The 19616-nt window shown below is 42.4% G+C and overlaps 1 protein-coding gene across 3 annotated transcripts in view; it reads left to right on the plus strand.

Annotated features, from left to right (window-relative positions):
* grid1a (glutamate receptor, ionotropic, delta 1a) overlaps positions 1 to 19616 on the plus strand; it is a 247144-nt gene that overhangs the window by 201695 nt on the left and 25833 nt on the right. For all 3 annotated transcript variants that reach the window (XM_076285087.1, XM_076285086.1, XM_076285085.1), the window contains exons 6-9: positions 929 to 1102; positions 3898 to 4059; positions 4871 to 4990; positions 19196 to 19297. In XM_076285087.1, coding sequence (XP_076141202.1) covers positions 929 to 1102; positions 3898 to 4059; positions 4871 to 4990; positions 19196 to 19297 — 558 coding nt within the window. The remainder of the gene's footprint in view (positions 1 to 928; positions 1103 to 3897; positions 4060 to 4870; positions 4991 to 19195; positions 19298 to 19616) is intronic.

Consider the following 19616-nt stretch of genomic DNA (forward strand, 5'->3'; position numbering starts at 1 on the left):
CTGGTGCACACACACACAAACACACACACACACACACACACACACACACACACACACACACACACACACACACACACACACACCCGACAATGCTTCCTCCCTTCAGTCAGACAATGTTATGTAATTGTTAGCTCATAGTAATGGGAAATGTGTTGTGTCTGTTCAGTCTGATATTGTTGATAGTGATTAACCTAGTGACTTCACGTTCTGCTGCAGTGGATGCAGCATTTTGGCCATTCATGAATCATTTTCAATTTGGAAAGACAGAGAGAAAGACATTTGACACTTGGCTAAAAGAATGGTGTGTTGAATTTGAGAGCTTTTTAAACACTATACACCATTGTAAAGCAATAAATCCCTAGATGTAGAGAGGAAAGACAGAGACAGAGAGAGTGTGAGAGAGGAGGGGGGGCCTCTTGTCATGGTTTTGTATGGTCCAGTGTGTTGTGTTGCTTGTGTGATATGTATTATGTTGTCCTGATCCAGACTCCAGAGGACTGACCCCTCACTCTCACTCTCAGTGTCTCATCGATCGTGGTTCAGTCCAGATGCCCGTGTCCTCCCCCCAGCGGCCCACACTACACAGATAACACACACACACACACACACACACACACACACACACACACACACACACACACACACACACACTGACCAGGTCGCAGCATTCGCATTGCAAGCTGCCAGTTGTTGTGGCAAATCCTCATCTCTGTCACATAAAATCAGTCGTAAAAATCACCCACCGTCATTGCAGATGTCCTATTAAAACCCCACCTGTAGTTGCACACCTCCTGAGTCCTGATCTGGCAACGCCACACGCCATTGACGCTCCGGGCCCTCGGCATCAACAGTAGAACATCATAGTGTTGTTTTTTTTTTTTTTCTTGTCACATTCAAAGGGTCATATTATTATGCTTTCATTACACAGGAGGTGAGCGATGCGGAGATGATGGAGCTGGTCCACAGTGCCCTGGGCAGGATGACCATCATCCGCCAGGTCTTCCCCCTCTTGCGGGACACCAACATCCGCTGCATGCGCAACAACCACCGCATCTCCTCCCTGCCCTGCGACCCGCAGGAGGGCTACCTGCAGTCCCTGGAGGTCAGTATGAACGTCTCTCCACCCTCTGGCTAGAGATCAAAGAGGACTTTTAAGTACAAGTGGTATTTTTCCGATTGCAGCTATATAACGTCGATGCTGCACTTAAAATGTCCCTGCCTATTACGCAGTAATGGCTCCTGTGTCATATAAAATAATTGAACTAGTCGTGGTGGTCGCATGTCGGGAGCAAAGACATTGTGTAATGAAAGGAGAGTTTGGCCAGGCACAGCTGGGTGCACTGATGCCCATGGAAATATGCCTGTCAGGGCACATTGAATTATTCGCACACTCTGTCTCACTTTCACAATTGAACCCCCTTTTTACTGACCTAATAAAACCAATGATACGAAAGCTTTTATTGCCAAATTTAATATCAAAGAGATGCGCCGCTAATCTCGCTGAAGGAAGACGAAAAAGAAAATATTGGTTCAGGCTGCCATTGTGCTTAGACCACGAGACAGCATCGGAAACAAAACACGCAATTATATGGAACACACTTTCACCCCTTCCTCTTTCATCTTTCTTTTAATCCGAACGCTTAATGCATTCATGCGGAGTGCTGCTTCAGAACAACACAAGAGTTCCCTCATGTACTTTTCGGCTTGCAAATGAGAGCGCTTGATGTTATTTGAGGTTCTTTGGACAGATGGTTCAGCCATGCGTCATCCCTCGTGGGCTGGACTCTCCATTATTAGCGAAGAGCAAGGGTAAATGCTAATGACCACGCCTAATCATAGGGAGTAGTGCTCTTCAGGAGGGGTGGCCAGATCACCTGTGGGTTTCTCAACAGGCTTCTAGCCACCGATCTTATCATATAACCTCTATTGATTTCAGCAGGGATCTTATCGAGAGTTGTCAGTATTATTGATGTAATAGGTTATTTTGTAATAGTTATTTTCTCACAACAGTCTGGCCAAAAGTAGAAGATGTGTGTCTACAGTATATATGCACCAAACCATCCGCCTTACAACATGGAATAAGCTAGGTGCACCAACATGCACTGTGGCCCACCACCCAGGATTCCAATACAGATCATACACTGTATCTTCAGTTGTTGGTGTTTTCTCATTAAATCATCAATCATCGTGCTTGTTGGCTAAAACTGAACTGAACTGACTCCTAGTGTTCCCTGCGCCGATGATGAAACATCAACAAAGGCTGCCGAGACAGCAGGGCGACACGGCCTCTCTGACACGTCCTCTTCTCGCAGCTGAGCCGCCTCAGTAATTCCATTTGTGTCTGTCCTCGACCATGTGGAGCGTGCTTCCCTGGTAACTTTCCCCACTCGCCTGCCAGACCTGACGTGAAGGAGGCCGCGTAAGGAAAGAGCACAGTGTGTGTTGCCCAGAACCGAGCTGCCATGTACAAATTGAGATGCTTCAGGAGGAAGGAGTCATCTGCGTAGACATCTCCTTTTTTTCGCCCACTTGTGTTTTTCTGATCTGACCTAAAGTCCACTCTGAAATGACAGCGAATCTCTCCTGTTGTTCTGCCTCGTTCATCAGGTCTGCATACACAGTGATGTTATGTGTACTGTTGTTCTCCGTGATGATCGGTGGGTAAATTAGGCCGGGCTTTTGACCGGAGGTTTAACTGAAATTGAATTAGCATGCACCGCTAAAAGCACATTCGGAGCAGGAGCGGAGCACATTAAAAAGTGCTGTTGATAATGATCATCTAACAATCCCTCTGTCTCACAGCACACTACTGCTTACTACACTTTGTTAAAGCAGTTTTATATAGCCCTTCTGCTAGTTTATTTGTCCTTGGAGTTTCTCTCTCTTTCTCTCTTTCTTTCTCTCTCTCTCTCTCTTTCTCTCTCTTTCTCTCTCTCATTACCTCTCTCTCTCTCTCTCTCTCTCTCTCTCTCTGTCTTTCCACTCCTGGACCTCATGCTGAGAATAATGTGAGGTCCCTGCAGAGCATTACTTTCCCTGAAAGAACACCTTTTTTAAGAACCATACACCCTCCTGTGTGTGCACAACCCTGACAAACATGCACTACACACTAGGGTTGGGCGATGTCGCCTAAATTGGCATTTGACGATGTGTACAGTAAGACATTGTGATGGACGATGATATCGTGGGGGGGGGGGGGTTAGTGTAGTAAACACTATAGCCTAGGTATGTCTGTACAGAAATACATTTATAATGTTCTACATACAAAAATAAAAAATATATTATATAGGCTATACGGCCTGATGAAAGTGGACAGCTAAGAGAGACATACTGACCAGGCTACCGAAGTTGTGTGGAAGATCTGCTCCAAGAAAATTGTTGTGAAAGACGGATAGACAATCAATCTGAACACTTGCGTGTGCACCAACCAGCGGAATATTACACATTGCCAGCCCTCGCTGGGTTGGATGTGCTGGATTTTACAACGGTATCGAACGCGATTCAGCCAATCACAATCAAGGACCGGAACTATCAGTTTTAGAAAGTGTTTTCATCCACCTGCAGCCCAGACATGTGTGCTCTCCAGAGCATGAGATGGACATGCTGGGCAGACCGTGGATAAAAACACTATTGCATTGTTATAGGTGGACGTCAATACTCTTTAACATTATATATTCCTGACATTTTGGAGTGTGTGTGTGTGTGTGTGTGTGTGTGTGTGTGTGTGTGTGTGTGTGTGTGTTTGAGTGTGTGTGTGTGTGTGTGTGTGTGTGTTTGAGTGTGTGTGTGTGTGTGTGTGTGTGTGTGTGTGTGTGTGTGTGTGTGTGTGTGTGTGTTTGAGTGGGTGTGTGGGTGTGTGTTTGAGTGTGTGTCCCTTTTTCTCTGTTCTTCCCTCAGGTGTCCAACCTGTACCTGTATGACAGCGTGCTGATGCTGGCGAACGCCTTCTACCGGAAGCTGGAGGACCGTAAGTGGCACAGCATGGCCAGCCTGAACTGCATGAGGAAGTCCACCAAGCCTTGGAATGGCGGCTGGTCCATGCTTGACACCATTCAGAAGGTCAGTACGTCGATAAAAGTCCATAATGGACTTTATATGGTTTTAGATATATCATGATATCTCTATATTTACATCAATGTACTTCAGTTTCAGATTCATAAAGGGAAAATATATTAAATGGGCTTTGGCATCCGTTTCCTTGACTATGGAGGCTGTCATGTCTGTTTTGTGTCAGACCACATTTATGTATTTATTTATTTATCGATTTATGAATTGTACAAAAGTTGCTATTGGTATTTGCCAGCAGTGTTTGTATTTCCCTTGCCAGCTGTATGACTAAAGCAGACTTTTAACCTAGAAGGTCGCTCTTTGACCAACTCCAAGCTCTCTAAGCTCTCTGTTTATGTTGTAATATCTCAGTTGTTTGCAGTTATTTATTTCCATTGTTTACATTGGTGTTGCTGCAAACATGACAAACAGCCAAGGCGCATTTGTGTGGATTCTTCTCTCTATGAAATAGTGCAAGGCAGCAAAGACACTAATTATATCAGTGACATTTTAGAGAATTGTTTGAAGGGCTACTTAACATGTTTTTTTTTTTTTAACACAAGGTTAACTCTTGTTCGGATTATTAGCCGATGCAATCTCTTGCCCAGATTGTTAGCCGATGCAATCAGTTTTGGTCGGTGCTGTTGGGACTTGTGGTGAATGATCTGGACTCCCATGGTGTGGTTGCTGAGGGATTAAGTTCACTTTAGCAGCTTTCCCTCTGTTCTTTATGCCTTATGGACCCGGGGAACCTGCACAGGAGTGAGACAGAACCTTTTTATTGTTATGACTGATTCCACGACTGGCACTGTCGTTTCCATAGGGACGCATCACTGGCCTCACGGGAACAATGGATTTCCGCAGTAACGGCGCCAACTCTCACGTGCAGTTTGAGATTTTGGGAACGAGCTACAGCGAGACCTTTGGGAAAGACGTCAAACGGGTGAGTGCAGCTGCACTGAGCCCTCTGGAGCAGAGGAATATCTCTCTCTCTCTCTCTCTCTCTCTCTCTCTCTCTCTCTCTCTATCCCTCCCTCTTTCTCTCTATCTCTCTCTCCTTCTCCCATTCTCTCCCTCTCTCTCTCTGTCTATCTCTCTCCCTCTTTCTCTCTGTCTATCTCTCTCTCTTTTTCTCTCTCCCGACAAAAGAGAGAACACCCTGAATATCAAGGGTCTTGTTTGTGCTGTCGGAAATCTCTTGACAATTGTTGAATGTTTGTTGGGAGAGGTAAAGATCCATTTTGTCTGTTGGTTTGTTTTTCCCTTTTTTTCTTTCTTACTGAAGTCTGAATTATATGTAAATGCACATCCCTAAGCACACATACTGTGGACTGTGGGTTTCAGGAAAGAGAGCGCCCCCGTCTGGTTCCACCAATGGATTCAGCCTCTATGTGCCTCACTAACATAGGTAGAGATATGATGATGTTAGTGTCCCACACACACGGTACATAGCAGAATGCCTGAGGAGTTTATGTTTACTGTGTATAGAGAGTGTATATCACTCACACATTTTCCCTAAGGCCTCTGACAGTTATGACTCTCCATCATTCAATAGTAGACTTAACCCTAGGCTCATGTTCAGTAAGGCGATTCGTGTACAAAAAAAAAAACAATTTGATGACAACAAAATGACGACAAAATTTGAATAAATATTATTCTGCATGCCATTATGAATGTTAAAGAGGAGTTACTAATAAGGTGTTGGTATAATCAGGTCTTACTCAAACTGAGTTTCTTTATGGTGCTATTTAACAAATAATCTTCTGGACCAACCTTTTTTGATGAGCAGGCCTTTTTTGGTTAAAGCAAAGATCTGTGTAATGGACAATGAGCCACATCCAAGCAGTTTTAAGCTCCTAGATAAATCTGTGTGTGTGTGTGTGTGTGTGTGTGTGGGTGCGTGCGTGCGTGCGTGCGTGCGTGAGTGCGTGCGTGAGTGCGTGCGTGCTTGAGGGTGGCAGAGACTGTGCACACATGAGTTCAGCAGCTCATCACCATCTGTACATTGCTCTAGAAACACACTCTTGCACTGATCCACTCGGAAATGCAAATCAACTGAACCTTTTGGATCAGTGGGCTCCATCTGCTCCTGCATTTATGGCCCATGAAAGCAACCAAGCTCGTGTAAGCTGGGGGAAAATATTGTAGTGCCTTTTTCTCAAGATCAAGCTATTTTATGCTTGTGATTCTGGCATGTGTTCAGTATGTTTGTCAGTTTATGTAAGGACTGAGTGTGTGTGTCTGTGTGTCTGTGTGTGTGTGTGTGTGTGTGTGTGTGTGTGTGTGTGTGTGCGATTTGTGTGCATGAGTCTAGTCAGAATCTGAATTCATGTGTTTGGGGGTAGAAACGTGATCCGATTATAACGGAGGCTTCCGAGGGGTCTCTAATGAAGAAGTAATGACCTCACGTTGGACCCACAATTATGTATCCTATTTATCATAGCATGGCCATTAAGGTTTACAAGGCTGCACACACGCACACACACACACACACACACACACACACACACACACACACACACACACACATACACATGCTCACACACACACACACACACACATGGTCTCACACACACACACACACACACACACACACACACACACACACACGCACACACACACACACACACACACACACACATACACACACACACACACACACAAAGACACATACCCTCTCGCATGCATTGAGGATGCCAGCATATGCATCTCTCTCTCTCTCTCTCTCTCTCTCTCTCTCTCTCTCTCTCTCTCTGTCTCACTTTGCCCCTCCTTAGGCTTAGGGCTTAGGCATATACTGTGTACACACACACACACACACACACACACATGGGTACAGTCCAGTAAGCCTTGGATAAATTCATTAGGAATGTGTGGCAGTAATAGAGCTGGGATAATGGTGTGCCAAACGCACTCAACATTGTTGTTCATTACTAGCCTGTCTGTCTGTTTACCAGTCACGGCAGCAACAACAACAATAATAGTAACAACAACAACAATAACAGCACAATAGTCCTTCCCTCTGGCCAGACATGGTGCAAGGTAATGAACACAAACCCACTGCCTCCTGTCCCTCTCGATGAGCAATAAATATTCATAATCCCGAGCACATATTTAGACAACATGATCCCCTATCAACATCACAGTCCCCCGAGGAAAGGGATCACACCAGGAAGGCACGCTTACTTTCTCAAGACATCAGCACTTCACTCTGTTTCCCTCTGTCTCTCCCTGTCCCTCCTCTCTCTCTCTCTCTCTCTCTCTCTCCAGGCTTTCCTCCCTCTCTCCACAGCTCAGCCCTGCCTCTTTTCTTTTGCAGATTTTCTGTCCTCCTTTGCCTAAGTCATCATTTCATTCTTTTTGACGCAGTCTATTTTCTCCTGTGCAGTCAGGAGGAGGGTGCTGGGCTATGACTTCCTCCTTTCACTGTTGCCTTTCTAAGTGATAATATCACTTATGAATACGACACCAAGTACTGCTTACTTCTCTTTTGTTGACGAGGATGTTTTTTATTATTATCCCCATTGCTCTTTTAATTAGTCAAATGTGAATCACTAGAGAGGAAGAGTTTGTCCCTAGTCATTACCCTTAGACCATCATTGGTGTGGCTGATTCATTGAAAATGCAAATTGCAAATATTAACCACCTTAATTAGAGGTTAAAGTGATAGAGCATGCTTAATGACACGCTGTCCTTCTAGAAGGTATGTGTACAGTGACACTGTGGCTGCCGTGGCAGTGAAATAGTTAAAAAGTCAAAGATAATCATCCTGCCAGAGATGTGCTACTCTGGGTTCGTGCTCTCTACTGCATGTAGGAGTGGATAGAGAAAAAAAGCTCTTTGTTTCTTGTTTACCGGTGAGTGTGGCAGTGCACTGCTTGCGAGTTTTCCTGCAGTCGTAGCAATGAAATTCTCTCTTCTTTTGTTGTCTCTCTTTCACCCCCCTTTTTTTCTCTTACTCTTTTTCTTTTTCTCTTTCTCTCTCCCTCTTTTTGTATAATGTGTTCATGAACATATTTGTATGTAGAGACACATGCTTCTATTTGCTGAAAGGTGATATGAATATGTTGTGTGCACACATGCGTAATTGCATTTCACATTTCATTCTGATATGAAATTACAAAAAGACAATGGTAATGACATTTGGTTTACAGGTAGCATAGGAGATCATTTCTGGAATATCTTTTTGCGATATTTCCTGAAATCCTCTTTACACCCCGATAGCAACCAATTAGTGTTCTCACATCAAAACAAAAAACAATATCAGTTATCTGTGGAAACGGCAAGGCTGTGAAAAGCCCATCCAATAATTGTGTAAGGGCTGTGTATTAAATGTGTATTAATCTGTCTATCAACTCAACTTATTCACACACTCTCAGCTCCTGCACGTGGTGCGAGTGAGTGACTGGAGTCTCCTGATGCACCATGTAGTGCCAGCGAGACTATGCTAACAGTGTTACCATAGTGTAGCTGACTGTGAAGACACTGTAGTGGTTTGAGAATATAACTGGCATAATGGGTTCAAATATTATATATGGTGAAAATGAAATTGTAGCCTATGATGAAAGCTTTGTCTGGTTTATTCTGCGTTATCCACTTTATTATGACCATTAGCTAAGAGTCACTCTTAGCTTTTAAGTATATAAGTATATATACTTTTTTGATCCCGTGAGGGAAATTTGGTCTCTGCATTTAACCCAATCGGTGAATTAGTGAAACACAAACAGCACACAGTGAACACACAGTGAGGTGAAGCACACACTAATCCTGGCGCAGTGAGTTGCCTGCTACGACGACAGCGCTCGGGGAGCAGTGAGGGGTTAGGTGCCTTGCTCAAGGGCACTTCGGCCACAGCCCACTGGTCGGGGCTCGAACCGGCAGGCCTCCGGTTACAAGTCCAGAGTGCTAAACAGTGGGCCACGGCTGCCCTTTTATGACCAAAGCTAAGAGTTTTTTTTTCTTTCGGATTTTTTGTTATTGATTCACGTATACGTACATATAATGACACAATCCCTTGTTTGGAGGTGATGCCAGCCTCACTGCTGACTTGTGAATGCAGATGAATCGCTTGTTTGGAGGTGATGCCAGCCTTACTGCTGACTTGCGAATGCAGTTGAATGCTCTTGTATGTCCTAATGTTAGTTGTGCTCAAGTGCTGAGTGCAACTGACTGGAGAGGGTCGTTTTTTGTTTTTTTTCGGTTGTATACTTTCAATATCTAACTTTTCTGGACACACACTCTGATGTTCAGGCTTATACAAATGTGTATTTGTGTGTGTGTGTGTGTGTGTGTGTGTGTGTGTGTGTGTGTGTGTGTGTGTGTGTGTGTGTTTTACCCTTACAAATCTGTATACGTATGTGCGTGTGTGTGTAACTCTGCATTAGTATTAGTACCTCGCACCCTCCTGTCCAGAGTGGCAGGAGGCTTATCTCATCATTTTACATGCTGATACATTCTGATAAGTAAGGCAACACACGGGTGGTGCAGACAGGATTGAATGAGTGTGAGCGTGGACCGCCATATCTGAGTGCCATATCCATAAACCTTTCATCCACGCCTTCATCCCAACATTAGGACAAGCTCATACATTATGACCAGGAAGCTGATTATCCTATTTGCATGCAAAACCATTACAGGTTGTGTGTTATATGGGGACAAAACAACCCTTTTTGCTGTAAAGTGTATTGCTCAATGTCAGCCGGGAACATGATTAGTGATCCTGTGTGAAGAAGAGATCTGGAGCGGATTCAGATACTGATGCCTGCACTTCATAAATAGTTAGTATTTAGAGCAGAGGGATAATTGCCTTAATCCTCAGTACTACTCAATCAATAATATTAATTTGTTTTTTCTGCTAACCTTTATAAGGGGATTTAATGGGACTTCATGACCATAATGGTTAAATGTAACAGCTCTTAAAGGCATACTGAAACAGACAGATCCATTGTTGATGTATTGGAATATATTATCTATATCTGTCTATCTCTCTCTCTCTTTTTCTCTCTCTCTTTATCACTCATAATGATAGAACATAAACACTAATGCTGTATATCTGTACACATAGCTCTTTGTTGATAATGTATCGTATTAGATAATACCGGTATGTCACATGCCATATAACAGAATGTGATTCTTTTTAAGTGTACAGTTCATCTCAATGGACAGCCTTAGATTAGATTAGATTTTGAATAGAAAACTTGCAGTCCTTTTGAAAATTCTCCCTTTTAAAGCTTATCACATGTATTGGCAACCATTTCCTGATACACACACAAAATAAGCATGTAAGCGTCAGAATGTAACGAGCATTTTTTAACTGATACATTGAATCATCCCTTTCATTATGTATTTCCTCTGCTTCCTTTGGATTTGTCAATGGCTTTTGGTATCACTTTATAATAAGAGGGCACACTAAATAACAGAGTAACCATTACCAGATAGTTTATTGGTGACTGTTGATAATTACAATTGTCGTACTAAATATAGTCTCTATTTGTCATTATTTTTCAATTAGAAGCTTGTATACAAACCATTTATATGCATAGCAACCTTAGTTGCAATTAAAGGAAAACTCTAGTGATTTATCACATACATGTATGTAGATCTCTGTTTGTCGATGTCACCGAGTACTGACTGTACAGAAAGAAAGAAAAAACGCTGCATGTTTTTAAAGATGCCCCTAGAGTGTGGCTCTGTAGCTGCCTGGCTACTCTAGCTGTTGAGTGTATGTGTTCATCAATGTATTAATTCTTGATATATTAAGGTGTCATTCATTACAAATAATGCATTTCAAATGACTAAAAGTAGACCATTTAGTAATACCAATAAGCTATATTAGCATTATTAACAGTCATTAACAAACTATCAGGTAATAGCTACTTTGCTATTTATACTGTGGTCTGTTATTATAAAGTGTAACTATCTGTTGTCTATTGGACACAACACCACAGGTGAAGGAAGGAGAGTTTGCTTTTTATACCTCCTGGACAGAAGTCCCTCCTCACCTTGAGCAACAGGAATGCAGGTATCATATGTATAAGACTTGTCATGGTCTTCCTTCTTCTTCTGGGATGGGAGGTGTAAGAAATACTGTCACAGTGTGACGTCTCAATCTATTAAACGAGTCTCCTAATTCTGAGTCAGCGTCGGTGCTCGCTTATTTATTTATCTTCTGCCGCAAGTTCAGTCATTTGCTTTGATGCAATTATGGGGAAATGGCAAACGTCTGAAAAAAGCACCTGCATCAAGCTTTCATCACTTCAGTACACTCACAGAAGGGGGAAAAAAAGCTGCCCAAATATTTTCCATTTCAAACATTTCCATTGAAAATATGCATTTTCTCTCTGCCCGCAGTCAGTACTTTAAGCAAATAAAGGCACTAATTACCCTGGATAACAGTTTTGTTTGTTTGTTTGAAAGTGCATGACATCATTTTAATATTTCAAAAGGTACTTGAATTAAGCATTGCTTTGTATAGCATATGATCATCTTAATTATGTACAGCAAATGTTTGTGAAGTCCCTGTATAATCTCCTATTCTCTGCCAGCATTTCTTAATTGTTAATTCCTTAGATAGATAGATACAGTAGATAGATAGATAGATAGATAGATAGATAGATAGATAGATTGATAGATAGATCGATAGATACGTTATTGATCCCCAGGGGAAATTCAAGGTCTCAGTAGCATACAGACAACACACACACATTCACTAACAGCAGAAAACGGAATTAAAAGTGTATAATATCTAAGCAATAAGGACAGTAGAAGATAAAGAATACTAAATATACTAAAATACAAATTATACTAACACTTAATCTAAATCAGTTCTAAAAACAGTATCCACATAGTGGTGATTAATCAATCAAGAGGCGCTTGCAATGACTGAGGCAGGGACTGAGCCTGTGATTCTCTGTGCATAGTAAGGTAAGGTAAGGTGCTCTGTGTGAGTGAGTGTCACGGTGATAGTGCAATGGTGATAGTGGTCATGGTGATAGTGCAAATGACTAAGTCCAACAGTGCAACAGTGCAAGAATAAAGTCTATATATCTATATATCTACAGTATATATATATAACTATTTTAAGAAGAGGTATAAGTGTGGCCACAGTTTGGCTGTGGCATGGAGGGAGGGGTTATGCATATGTGCTAATGTGCACGCACTATAGCACGCAAACAGTGAGGCAGAAAGACAGTGGTAAAAAGTGGCTAGTGGACAGACAGTATCCAAACATGGAGGGGGTGAAGAGGCAGACAGACCACAGAGAAGTCTATCTCTCCTCTTCCCTTAAGTGAAGCATTGAACAGTTCAATGGCCCTGGGGACAAATGACTTCCTCAGTCTGTCTGTTGTGCAAGGCAGTGAGCGAAGTCTCCAGCTGATCAGGGTCTTCTGCTTAACAATAGTGCTGTGGAGTGGGTGACACTCATTGTCCAAGATGTTGATCAGTTTGTTCAGGGTCCTTTTGTCAGATATTGAAGTGATGCACTCCAGTTCAGCTCCCACTACAGAGCCAGCTTTCCTTACCAGCCTGTCAATTCGCCCCGCATCCTTCTTCTTTGTGCTTCCTCCCCAGCATACCACTGCATAGAAGATTAGTCTAAATTAATCTAGAGATCTTATGATTTTTTAATTCTTATGTGACAACTGTTCTGTCTGCAACCAGAATCAAATATGATGGCCTGGCTGCACAGTCATTAATCCCAAAGCATTAAAGATATAATTTAGACACTAAGGGCCCTATTATGAGAGTCTAAAGCGCATGGTCACAAGTCAAAAGCTTATTCAAATTTAGTAGGATGTCCAGTCCACATTGGGAGTGTTTTTGTTATCAAACGTCGGGCGGATGGCGCAATAAGGCGTTCCTAGGTTTCTTAATCAGTCATGGGTGTGTTTGGGGTGTAACATCATCTAAACCAATGAGAATGACATTCCCTTTAACAGTGCAAAGCGCAACGTCAAAGAATGCATCGGTATTTTGACAGTCAGCGGCGCATTTGAAGGAGTCTGCTTGCAAGACCTTATGGAACAGTCATTCCACTAAACCATGCTTTACTAAAACCTAGCATAGTATAACCTTCATGCATTTGCACTCATCTATTATTTGAACTCATTGGCAAAGTGAAACTAACTTCACTGTGGTGTCAGTCAAAGACAAAATAGTTATACACAGTAAGTTACTTTCATTATTGACTGACAATGGGTTACCATGGAAAACATAGGCTGGAAAAAGCAACGCTTGCCATAATATTGTTGAATTGACTGAATAAAACAACGTTTTTCCTGCAGAGGAGTTGCTTATCTTGTGACAGTGCGTCTTCAGCCATATGTGTCTCTCGCCTCTCCCCTGATCACTTTTAACCGTCATTACCAATTTGCAAATGATGGTGTATAACTACTACTCATTGTGAGATGTATTTCGTAATATCTTTATTCTAATTATGTTTCCCATTGTAATCGTGTAATTTGTAATGTTTTGCATGGACGTGCGCTGGTGCGCGTTCATGGATGATAGAGGGATGGTGCGTGCGTTGTGCACCCGCCAATATGACTGTTGACAATGCACTCTTAAAATAACATATAAACAACTCGCCATTGACTTCTGACCAGGTTTGTCTTGCTGGTCAGTGGCATAATGTGTTTTAGGTGGTGTATGATCGCGATTTTTAGACAATGTGCTAGGCCACTCCCTAGGTTGTTAATTACCCCTGGGCGCATTGTTTAAAAAAAAGACATGCAAAATAAGAAAATAAACTTTGCGCCGGGGGGAAAACGAGTTTTACGCCATGCGCCAGGGTGCAAAATAGGGGCCAATATTAGACATCACAATTAAAGATTAGTGTTTCTTAAAGGAGTAGCTTGCTACTAGTCTTTGCCATTGACAAAGACCTCTCCACACTGTTGTGAATTTTAAGACAATCAAACAATGTGGCATTTTAGTCAATGCATAACATTCTGTGGCCTTGGATAGGTCTCAAGTAGGGGAGAACTCTTATCAGAAATTAATTTGTATTCCACAACATACAGCTTGTAAGTACTGAATATGATGCTAGTTTGCATCCATTATCATGAGTTTATCTTAGTTATTGTTTTAGAAGTAGGATTTTCCATGTGTTGAATGAAGAGTCTGTGAGCTATTGTACAGAGAAGAATGGGTGTTGAGATGGATTGTCAAGTCGTGCAGTTTCACGTACATGTAACATGCGTTGAGCAACTCAATAGAGAGCAACAGGTATGATTCTGAACACAATCTGATCACAATTGTATCTCCTGGATTCTCCATGACAGTTCATTGAAAATACTTCAGAATAAAACAATTTATAGTGAAGGCTACATATACTGACTCTCTCTCTCTCTCTCTCTCTCTGTCTCTCTCTCTCTCTCTCTCTCTCCCTCTCTCTCTGTCTCTCTCTCTCTCACACACACACACACACACACACACACAGACACACATACACACACGCACACACACACAAACACACACAAAAGTACATATGGATACTGTCTCCTCCTCACATTTCCCCTCTTGTTCAATTCACAAGGTTCTGCACTCTCGATATTTTATAAAGCCATCAGCCAGCCCACACAGTACATAACAATGTCCCAGCTGAAATGTACTATCTTAAAATAACCCATAGATCCAGATTTCGCTTTCTATGGTTCTGCCTTGTATAAATCTTTGTTTCTGATATCTCTCTCTCTCTCTCTTTTTCACTATGTCCATCTGACACACACATGCACACGCACACACACACACACACACACACACACACACACACACACACACACACACAGACACACAAGGCCCACACTTGATTCTCTGAGCTGGAATGAGGCTCTTTGAGTTGATGAAAACCTGCCTGGGGTATGGAAATGAAAAAAGTACACTTCTTCATCTTGGGATGAAAACTTGGCAAAGGGTTGGCTTTTTATCAAAATGAAGTGTAAATCTAGAGAGCTGTGGCTACATGGCACATAGGTATTCAGTCAAAATGGACAAAATAGATATTGTAAGTTTACATTATTATTATTTAGTTTATTATCTTACATTTTTATTCAGAACTGCTACTTATTCCACTCAAGATGGAAAATCTAGCTTATGCATCACATATATATAGATAACTCTATAGATGTGATAAAGGGTGGTGTATTAGAACAGGAAATTGCAAAGATACACAAAAATATGCTACAATAAAGAAAACTTCTCACATCACAAAATATATACATTTTAGATTGGTGTATACCCCGTCAGGTTTGTTAGTTTTCACTACCATTATCCTATCAAACTCATCACACCCCTGTGTGTTTAATTTCACATTTAATTGGCTGTAAAAGCCTGGAAACATTGAAGAAGCTGTGTTATCTACATCAGCATAAATATACAGCACTGTATAGCACTTATGGTTGTAGGTTTTTTTTTTACAGCTAAATGAAATGGTATTTAACTTTAAATCATATTGCCAATTCTCCATCTCCCTCCAGCACACTGTTCTATTACCTCTTTCTTTTCTCCTGCATGGTATTCTGTATTTGATTGACTGCATGCTGCGTTTTTCCACCTCCTACCCTATCGCTCTTTATCATCGTCCCCAGCAGGGCATGCAGGACGGTGTCCCTACGGGATCATTACATGGTCCCTGTACAGTATGTATACCGAACTTCTGCATGCTTCCCTTTGAGCCAAACACACAGCTCTGAGCCAAACACACAGCCAAACACACAGCTCTGAGGAGAAAGCCCTGTCGGGCACCTTGGCCCTCTGAGCACTGCTCCTGTATTGTCACTCCCCTGCCGCACCCGCTCCCTGTCCACATCTGTCAGAGTGTCCCGTCTTTATCACTCACAGCAGGGCATGCAGGAGGGTGTCCCTACGGGATCATTACATGGTCCCTGTACAGTATGTATACCGAACTTCTGCATGCTTCCCTTTGAGGCATCTTAGGATCTTCATAGACCCTGCCAAAGATATTTTCGCTTTTAACACAGATCCTGCCGATTCAGAACCCAAAGCCTTTAAATCAGGTTTAGCTGCGCAATTAATTTTTTTTTCCTGTAGCACACATCTCAACCAATTGAAGCTTATCTTCTTTTTTTGAATGGTTGACACTTTGTATATGATGTGGCGTCTTCTTCCATACAGGGAAGAATCAGTTACAAAGGATGCCTGATGTACTGTCTTGTCCAACTGATGGTGGATACTTCAGAGTGTAGAATGGTAGCAAAGCCAGACCTGTAGAAGAAAAAGTTAATGTAATTTTTCTCTGATATATGAACAAAAAAGCATCTCTGTCTTTTACTGTATATAGAACAGTGAGTCTTCCCAGCAAAGGCTATCTCTGTCCTCGGGGAGTGACGTGTCAGTGGCCCCACACAGCCAAACACACAGCTCTGAGGAGAAAGCCCTGTCGGCACCTTGGCCCTCTGAGCACTGCTCCTGTATTGTCACTCCCCTGCCGCACCCGCTCCCTGTCCACATCTGTCAGAGTGTCCCGTCTTTCTCCTGCCGATTAAGAATTTAATAAGCAATGGCAAGAGAAAGGGGACAAAAGTAAGCGCTGACAGGCTTTTTGGGGGGTTCCAGCCAGCCTGAGTGCCTGCGTCAGGTTTTCTTTGGAGGGCGGATTAGAGCGTGGGGGGGGGGGGGGGTTTGGGGAGTGCTGGTGGTGTGGAAAGAGAATTCTAAGAGTTTTTATGCCTCTGGACGGAGTCAGCGCAGCACAGTACACTAATGGAACACGTCACCTAGCCAGGTGCTAAAGACTCTGTCATCCTGTCAGAGCCGGAGGACTCTGGGGTCAAATCCAGCGCTGATATGAGTGCAAGTGACTCGGGGTTAAAACCTTACCGCCTAGCCTGACAGACTGTTTCCCTAGCACACTAATGCATTTGTCAAGACAGAGATACTGCAGGATAAGTGAGTTTGGAGGTGCGAAAGTTATGACAGATGGATCGCTGAACTGCCAGGTTCATTATCTATAATCGTTCATAGATCTTTGGGGTGAGATGTTATTGCTAATCTGGGCTCAAGCAACAGTAGGTGTCCTATTTTATATATAGTAGTTATCCGAGGTGCTTTTGGCTTGAGGGAATGTGTCATGGAATTTTAAGCGGGTGAGACTTTTTTTTTTGCAGATATTTTGCCTATGGCAATCTGAGTAAGAAGCCCTTTGTTGAAAGAGAGGTTTGTTGAAAATGGCAAATGAATGTATTTTAAATAAATGCAATTCAAATGGACACCTAAAAATCAAGTTACCATTTTTAGCTGCAGGCCCAGACAGTAGGAAAAAGTAGGACAGAGCTAAACCCCGTCAGTACCTTCAAAACAGCAATTAAAATTCAATGCCATGTTTCCTTCAGGGCAGATGTGGCCAGAATACACACCACGGTTGCTTTCATTGGTTGTGGAAACACTAATGGAAAGTAGATGGAATACATGAATGTTTATGATCAAGAAAATCACAGTTTTACAAGTATAATGTCTGGGTATGACACTAGGCAAATCATGTTCAAGCAGACATAGACAAGCTGACAGAATAACTACAGTATAAATCAGCTTGTCCGTCACTTGGGTGAATGGGAACGTGGGACAGGGTGAATTGCTGTTTGTGTGTTGTGATTGACCGATAGGGCTGTGTGCAATGCTTGTTAGCCCTTCTGTGTGCAGCAGCGTTTGGGTGGGTGGAGAGGCAAGTTAGGGGAGAACTGGTTGATTCTCTACCTGACGGTGCCCACTCCTGTTGCCTTGGTGACCGGATGTTTTGCGTGAGCTGCTTTCCAAAGCACTGGTGAGACTGTCAGTTGCAGCAACCCCAAATGGGTTTGCCACGTTCATCAGCTGTGTGTGTCTACTCGATGGTAATTGATTAGTAATTCCCACCGCTGATGAATTTAGGGATAATTGTGTTAAATCATCATTTTCACTGCATAGACAATACTCTCTCTCTGTCTCTCTCTCTCTCTTTCTCTCTCTGTCTCTCTCTCTCTCTTTCTCCCTCTGTTCCTTCCTTTCTCTTTCCTGCTCATTGACTGAAAGAGAAAATGTATGCGGTTGCTTTATTTGCCAGATTGTGTGTGTGTGTGTGTGTGTGTGTGTGTGTGTGTGTGTGTGTGTGTGTGTGTGTGTGTGTGTGTGCGTGTGTGTGTTAATATTGTTTTGACTTGCAGTATTTTTTTTTCAAATAAACAAGATGTCACATGAGTTATCACTCATGAAGGTAAACAGATTTGTCACTGTTTTTTCAGCGTATTAAATGGAATGGTCAGAGACATTTGTATGCCCCAGGTGGCCACAAGGTATTGCATTTGTGTGGTGTTTATTTTTAAGCGGCCTGTTTTAGATTGTTTTCTGTTTAGTCTGTTTGATTTCTTAGACAGTTGGGTCATCTTTTGCTGCCTGACAGAAGAAGCTCTTAAAGGCATTTTACCCCCTGGTGGTCAGTTCACCTTGTCCAAATTGTCCAAACGAACGTGTAGTTGATACATTTACCTATTCAGAGTCATGCATTCCTTGGTGAGCCAACCTTTGAATGCCAAAATGGCCACCCATCTATTTTTCATACCTCTATAATTATCTACCCTTTACGGAAAGGACATTTTAGGAGACTCAGTGAAGTGCTGTGCACTGATGGAAATGTAGCCTACTTATTTTTGTGTTTGTTTGTTTGTTTAAATCCGTAATCTCTACCAATTTCACAGCCTACAGTCTACTGTACACCTACTGTATGAACTAAGGAGAAATGGAATTAATCTTACAACATTCCTGTGAAAAACATACTCACATGCAACACATAATACATTGTGTGTCCGTCTAGTTCAAATTTTCAGCAGGGTCAGATTTATCTCACAGTCAGTCAAACTATGCAGAGAGTGGCATTAGAAGCCCTCACATGGGGTGTCACACCAGGGTATGATTGCTACATTCACACCAGTGCAATCGAACCACACAACGGGTGTAGGCCTACTGGGGTTTCCTTCAAACTCTTAACTGCATATACAAAATGATTGGTGTCAGTGGCAGTGGCGGTGTGTCTGCACCTATTTCATACAGTCTATGCCATGGTCTGCACAAATACAGTATGTGTAAAGACTTCCATGATATTGTATGAATGATATTATACATTTTTGTGTGCTTTCTTTCTCTCTGTCACTTTTAGTTGGCTACGTGGGACTCAAGCCGGGGTCTGAATGGAAGCCTGAAGGAGAACCGGGTGGAAAGCAGCATGCATGGTGTCACGCTAAAAGTGGTCACTCTCCTGGTAGGTCAGCTGATACAGATACTTAGAACAGCGCACCACATTCCAACTCTCCTGGAATGGCGTCAAACAGTTCTCATTCTGCAGTACTCTAAACCATCACCCACATCCCAATTATTTGGCGGTGATACATTGTCTGTAGTTTGTACATTTACTGTACTGAATATGTAATATATTTACTGAAACTATAAAATAGTTTTTTTCGTATGTTTTTTTTTTTTTTTTGGTTTTCCTATCTGAGTAAACCTGGCTTGTTTTAGGTGTGGTCAATTTTCTTATTCCCAGATGTTAAGTATGAGCCCTTTTTCGAGGTCCCTCCTTT

This window comes from Alosa pseudoharengus, unplaced genomic scaffold (assembly GCF_046254945.1).
Source record: "Alosa pseudoharengus isolate Yale_2024_CS ecotype anadromous, Long Island Sound unplaced genomic scaffold, YU_APseudo_1.1 YU_APseudo_1.1_scf_15, whole genome shotgun sequence".
Taxonomy (NCBI): domain Eukaryota; kingdom Metazoa; phylum Chordata; class Actinopteri; order Clupeiformes; family Clupeidae; genus Alosa; species Alosa pseudoharengus.